At 49.5% G+C, this 6,844-nt stretch overlaps 1 protein-coding gene across 1 annotated transcript in view; it reads left to right on the top strand.

The window, feature by feature from the left end:
* The window catches only part of CCT4 (chaperonin containing TCP1 subunit 4), a 49,695-nt gene that overhangs the window by 41,114 nt on the left and 1,737 nt on the right, over positions 1–6,844 (top strand). Inside the window, exon 12 of the mRNA XM_015422561.1 lies at positions 2,600–2,708. Within this exon, the coding sequence (XP_015278047.1) occupies positions 2,600–2,708 (109 nt within the window). The remainder of the gene's footprint in view (positions 1–2,599; positions 2,709–6,844) is intronic.

The following is a 6,844-nucleotide window of genomic DNA, read 5'->3' as shown; positions in this document are numbered from 1 at the left end:
CCTTTGTGTCAAACTTGGCAGAACTTTGGCAGCACCACGTGGCAAGATTCGTCTTGTAGACGTTGGTTCGTCGTCCGCATCCCCCCCCCTTGAAACTCAATTGCAAATTGAAACTCAATTGCAAATTGAAACTCAATTGCAAATTGAAACTCAATTGCAAATTAAAACTCAACTCAATTGCAAATCAGTGCAAGTGAAGACTTTTCGTTCCGCCTGGTGCCACTCAGTGGCTGAGCTTGCCAACCTCCAGGTGGGGCCTGGAGGAATTCTGGAATCGCTGCTGATCTCCGGGCGACAGGAATTGCTTGCCCTGGGGGGAGGTGGGTGGTTTGGAAAGGTGGACTCTCTGTGGCCTTAGTGTCCCTGCCCTCTCCAGGCTCCAGTTCCAAATCTCCAGGAATTTCTTAGACAGGGTTGGTAGCTGGGATGCCATCCTCCAGGCGGGGCCTGGAGATTGCCCCGCAATGACCGCTCATCTCCAGACCAGTGTTCCCTCTAAGCTGAGTGAGTGTGAGCTAGCTCACAGTTTCTTAGCCTCCAGCTCACCCATTTTTGTCTCAGCTCAGGAAGGGATGGCTCCGGAGCAAACTCATTTAATGCAGTAGCCCAATCACTCGCTCACAACTTTAATGCCAGCAGCTCACAAAGTAGAATTTTCGCTCACCAGACTCTGCAGCTTAGAGGGAGCATTGCTCCAGACTACAGAGATCAGTTCCCCTGGAGGAAATGGATGGTTTGGAGGGTGGATTCTCTAGCGTTGTACCCCACTGATGTTCCGGCCCTCCCCAGGAGTTTCCCCAACCTGGATCTGGCAACCCCAGGATCCCTCCTTCCCATCCTGTTTCTATTGCTTTTATGTTTATTTTATTATGTTGTATCTGTATTGTTAAATTTGGTTTTAATTGTTTGAACGAGGCATGTTTGTTTGGTTTTAGTGGGTTTTTTTGTGGGCGTGTTTCTGTTTCCTTTTTTAATTGGTTAGCCACCGTGTTGGCCTTGACGAGGGCAGAAAGGCGGAATGTAGACTCTGTAGACTCATAAAACAAATGGATGGCGTGAGAATCTGATGGGCAGTGTAATCGGACTAGGATCGCACGAGATCGAGAACGTCTGCGGGTTCATCGGATGGAGCCAGAACCGGCTAACAACATACGAGGCGTCTGCAGAACTTTTTTTATGGAGGTTAAAAGATTCCACCGGGGACCTTTTGAAAGTCTCAACTTCTGTAATGAAAATAATAAGGATATCACAAGCAGTGTTCCCTCTAAGCTGAGTTAGTGTGAGCTAGCTCACAGTTCTTTAGCCTCCGGCTCATGCATTTTTGTCTTAGCTCAGGAAGGACAGCTCCAGAGCAAACTGATTTATGCAGTAGCCAAATCGCTTGCTCACAACTTTCATGCTAGTAGCTCATGAAGTAGAATGTTTCCTCACAAGACTCCACAGCTTAGAGGGAACATTGATGATATAAGAAAATTTGATTCGCGCGGCTCCTTTAAGACCAACCAAGTTTCGTTCTGGGTATAAGCTTTCATGTGCATACAAACTTCTTCAGATATGTATCTGAAGAAGTCTGCATGCCCACAGAAGCTTATACCTTTGTTGGTCTTGGAGTCAAATTTTTCCTGTTGCCTCTGACCTTCACTGCGACCCACCTGAATCTATCTACAAGGATGATATATCAATCTGTCTGGTACTTTTTAAAAATCCTGCCCTTGCTCCAAGAAGATAAGGGTGGTGTGCAATGTTCCCTCTAAGCTGTGGAGTCTTGTGAGCAAAAATTGTACTTTGTGAGCTACTGGCGTTAAAGTTGTGAGCGAGAGATTTGGCTCCTGCATAAATGAGTTTGCTCTGGAGCCCTCCTTCCTGAGTGGAGACAAAAATGTGTGAGCCGGAGGCTAAAAAACCGTGAGCTAGCTCACACTAACTCAGCTTGGAGGGAACACTGGTGGACACTACGGCATTATACCCCACCGAGGTCCTTCCCTTCCTAATCCTCCCCAGTCTCCACTCCCAAATCTCCAGGAAAGTCCCAACCTGGAGCTGGCAACCCTATGTATCACGTTTACTAAGCATTACAAAGATTGTGCTTTTCACATGACCAGAAGGGGATATCTGAGAACACACTGCTACATCATACATTAGGGGACCCAACGCGGTAGGTTAGTCTGAGAGCATGGCTGGCCTAAGGTCACCCCATGAGCTTCACGGGGGGCTGGAGTGTGGGCAGAGTGGAGCACTGCCCGTTTAGAGAAAAATAAGTAGGTTTATTATAGAAGGACAAACTGTTAGAGAACCTACAAAGAGAGAGCCAACAAGCCTAACTGCTGTAAAGGAGGAAGAACAACAAGCAGGAAGCTCTGCAGGAGCAGGAAGTCTCCAGAAGAGCCAATCGGGAGGCAGCAAGGACGCAATTGGAAAAAAGTAGGAAGTCCCTAGTCTAGCTAGGCTAACTACAAAGTTCTTCAGCTGTCCCCCCTGTAGGATGATCTTCAGATCTTCTTCATAAGACTGCACTATAGACCTTGCATATTCCAACATGGATGGAGGCAGCTGGTGATATTAATGCTATTCCATTATGCGGAGCTTCCCTCTCCTATAGGTTGCCAACCTTCAGGTGAAGTCTGGAGTTCTGGAATTCCAACCGTCCTCAGACTACAGAGATCAGTTCTCCAGGGGGAAAGTGGCAGCTCCGGAGGTCAAACTCTGTGGTACGCCCTGGACTCTAAGTGAAATCTGTTTCCGAGGGTAACTGTGTTGGTCTGTAGTCAAACAGTTAGATTCAAGTCCACTAACACCTTAGAGACCAAAGTTTCTGGGTGTGACTCTTGATAGCCTATACCTTGAAACCGAGAGCCAGTTTGGTGTAGTGGTTAGGAGTGTGGACTCTAATCTGGGAGAACCAGGTTTCATGCCTCACTCCTCCTCTTGCACCTGCTGGTGGGTGACCTTGGGTCAGTTACAAGGTCTTTCAGAGCTGTTCTCTCAGGAGCAGTCCTCGAAAGAGCTCTCTCAGCCCCACCTACCTCACAGGGTGTCTGTTGTGGGGAGGGGAAGGGAAAGGAGATTGTAAGCCTCTCTGAGACTCCTTCAGGTAGTGAAGGGCGGGGTATAAATCCAAGCTCCTCCTCCTCTCCTCCTCCTCCTCCTCTTCTTCCTCCTGTCCTCCTCCCCTTGATCTTGAACTGAGGTGAAATCTGTCCCCCCCCCAATTTCCCCTTTCACTGACACCGCCTCTAAATCTCTAGGAATGTCCAAGAAAGACAGTCCTCCCCTGAGTGAATTTCTTATTCAGAAGTTAAAGAGGAATCTTACAGCCATTTACTGCCAACCTAGCAGTTCGAAAGCAAGAAATTGCAAGTAGATAAATAGGGACCACTTCGGTGGGAAGGTAACAGCGTTCCGTGCGCCTTGGTGTTTAGTCATGCTGGCCACATGACCACGGAAACGTCTTCGGACAGCGCTGGCTCTTCGGCTTGGAAATGGAGATGAGCACCGCAACCCTAGAGTCGGATTCGACTGGCTTTCGAGCAAGGGAACCTTTACCTTTACCTTTAAAGGCTAAAAAGACGTCAATCCAGCATCAACCTTTGTGGAGCAGAGCCCACTTTGTCCGATGCCTGTGGTTTCTCTGGGGAGGGACGAGAGATTATCACGTGAGCCATTTGCCAACCAGAAAACTGCAGCAGAACTCCATGTAAGCGGATTATAGCTCTCGAGTAGCGCTGCCAGTTCTCCCCCCCGCCCCGCTGTGATCCTGAGCTTCTGTGCCTCACAGTGCATCTGTCAAAGTCAACACGTAAACCTCTTCCCGTTTTCTGCACCTGCATGATTGGCTATTTGCTCGATTTCTTTATGTCAGTCGGCTCTTCCGGTGTTTCAGAAACGATGCTTCTCCTGGCGGTGGAAAAGGCATGACGTCTCAGCCAATTTATGGCAACCCCGTAGGTTTTCCAAGGCATGAGACATTCAGAGGTGGGTTTTGCCCTTGCCTGCCTCTGCGTAGCAACCCTGGACTACCTTGGTGGTCTCCCATCCAAGTACTAACCGGGGCCGACCCTGCTTAGCTTCCCAGATCTGAGGAGATCAGGCTAGCTTGGGCTATCGGGATCAGGGCTTTATGTACCATCAAGTTAGGACTGACTGACGGCAAACCCCTTTATGGGGTTTTCAAGGCACGAGACGTTCAGAGGGGGTTTGCCATTGCCTGCCTCTGGATAGCAAACCTGGGCTTGGTGGTCTCCCACCCAAGTAGTAACCAGGACTGACCGTGCTTAACTTCCAGTATCTGATGACATTGGGCTAGCCTGGGCTGTCTAGGGCAGGGCGCAGTGTTCCCTCTAAGCTGAGTCACAGCTTTTTGCCTCCGGCTCACCCGTTTTTGTCTTAGCCCAGGACGGATGGCTCCAGAGCAAACTAACTGATGCAGCAGCCAAATCGCTGGCTCACAACTTTAATGCCGGTAGCTCACAAAGCAGAATTTTTGCTCACAAGACTCCACGGTTTAAAGGGAGCATTGGTCAGGGGATATTTCTCATGCACAAGAGGGGACTGCCTTTGTGTGTGTGTGTGTGTGTGTGTGTGCTTGCGTGCCTGGAAGTCATGGTTGACTTCTGGCAACCCCTAGTGGGGCCTGGACGTTTCAGAGAGGTGGCTTGATATTTGCCTGCCTCTGCGTCCCGGCCCTGGTATTCCTTGGAGGTCTCCCATCCAATGATGGGATACTGAAACTGAAGCTCAAATACTTTGGCCCTGATGCTGGGTAAAGATTAAAGGCCAAAGAAGACGGGGACGGCAAAGGATGAGATGGTCAGACAGTGTCATAGATGCAACGAACATGAAGTTGAGCCAACTTCAGAGGACAACGGAAGATTGGAAGGCCTGGCGTGATCTGGTCCATGGGGTCGCGAAGAGTCAGACTCGACTGTGCGACTGAACAACAACAACAACTCCCATCCAAGTACTTCCCAGGGTCGGCCCTGCCGAGCTTCCGAGATCTGGCGAGATCGGGCTTTCCTGGGCTATCCAGGTCAGGGCAGGGAGCTGCCCTTTTTTGGATGATTTCTTTTGCATTAGCTCCCCCTCCCCACCCATGGTCTGTGTGAGGGGGAGGCTGTACCTTTCAAGCCTCCTTCCCTTGGTGTGTGTGTGTGTGGGGGGGTCAGTGTTCATGGTCTCCTTGGCCCCTTCCAGTTGTGGCCGAGAACAGACATCTGCCGGCAGCAGTATCCGCTTGACTCCACGGTTCTGAGCACGAAGGGTGATGGGGAGGTAATATGAGCACGAAGGGTGATGGGGAGGTAATATGAGAATAAAGTTGATTTTTTAAAAAATAAAAATGTTTGCTGTCTACAAAAAATGTTTGCTGTCTACAAAAGGCAGAAAAATTGGACATCGTCAAACATTCCAGATACTTCCAAGCAACGGAGAACCAAGGAAGCTAGTTCTGGCAGTGTTCCCTCTAAGCTGAGTTAGTGTGAGCCAGCTCACCCTGCTGGATCAGAGCGGTGGTCCATCTAAGTTCAGCATCTTGTCTCATACAGCGGCCAACCAGTTCCTCGGGAGGTCCAACATCAGGGCATTAGAAGTCGAGGCCTTCATAAGAACATGAGAAGAGCCCTGCTGGATCAGACCAGTGGTCCATCTAGTCCAGCATCCTGCCTCACACAGTGGCCAACCAGTTCCTCTGGAGGGCCAACAACAGGGCAGAGGGGCCGAGGCCTTCATAAGAACATGAGAAGAGCCCTGCTGGGTCAGACCAATGGTCCATCTAGTCCAGCATCCCGTCTCACACAGTGGCCAACCAGTTCCTCTGGAGGGCCAGTAACAGGGCAGAGAGGCTGAGGCCTTCCCCTGATGTTGCCTCCTGGCTCTGGGATTCAGAGGATTAGTGCCTCTGAATGTGGAAGTTCCCCTAAGCCACCATGGCTAGTAGCCATTGATAGACTTCTCCTCCATGAATGTATCTAATCCCATTTTCAAGCTGCTTATTCCTGTGGCCATCACGACATCCTCTGGCAGCGAATCCCACATTTATCACTCTCTGTGTAAAGCAGTGTTTCCTTTTTTCCGTCCTGAACCGACTGCCCATCAGCTTCACCGGACACCCTCGAGTTCCAGTATTTTGGGAGAGGGAGAAAAATGGCTCTTTGTCAGCTCTCTCCACCTCATGCATAATTCTATAAACCTGTGCCACGTTCAGTGTTCCCTCTAAGATGAGTTAGTGTGAGCCAGCTCACAGGTTTTTAGCTTCCAGCTCACACGTTTTTTTTGTCTTAGCTCAGGAAGGAGGGCTCCAGCGCAATTCATGCAGTAGTCAAATGGCTCACTTGCAACTTTCATGGCAGTCGCTCACAAAGTAGAATTTTAGCTCACAAGACTCCACAGCTTAGAGGGAAGGTGCTCGAACACCCCCCCCACACACACACATCTTCGTTGCCTTCCTCTGTCTGTTTTCTGAGTTCTGCAATGTCCTTATGGAGAGACGGCGACCAGAACTGTACAGAGTATTCCAAATGAGGCCACACCATTGATCTACACAGGGCATTACAACCATCGTCCGTTTTATTCTCAATCCCTTTCCTAATAATCCCTCACAAAGCGTTTGCCTTTTCCACCACTGCGGCAGATGTCCGAGATTTTACCCTGTTTCGAGCATTACCTTCCTTATAAATCACGAGTCCTTCAACTGGACCTTCTTCTCGGCTTAATCGGGAGTAACGGAAGCCAGATGGTGTTTCTGCTTCAAGCTTCTGCAAATCTTTTGATGGGATTTACACCAACGAAGCTGAAAAGTCTGTTTACGAGTCGGTGTGCAGCCACACAGAAAAGCGCTCATTTGTTTCAG

Source organism: Gekko japonicus, unplaced genomic scaffold (genome assembly GCF_001447785.1).
Source record: "Gekko japonicus isolate JY-2015 unplaced genomic scaffold, Gekko_japonicus_V1.1 scaffold1468, whole genome shotgun sequence".
In the NCBI taxonomy this organism is placed as follows: Eukaryota; Metazoa; Chordata; class Lepidosauria; order Squamata; family Gekkonidae; genus Gekko; species Gekko japonicus.
Note: the sequence above shows the minus strand (reverse complement) of the source record. Positions and strands in the feature narration are given on the sequence as shown.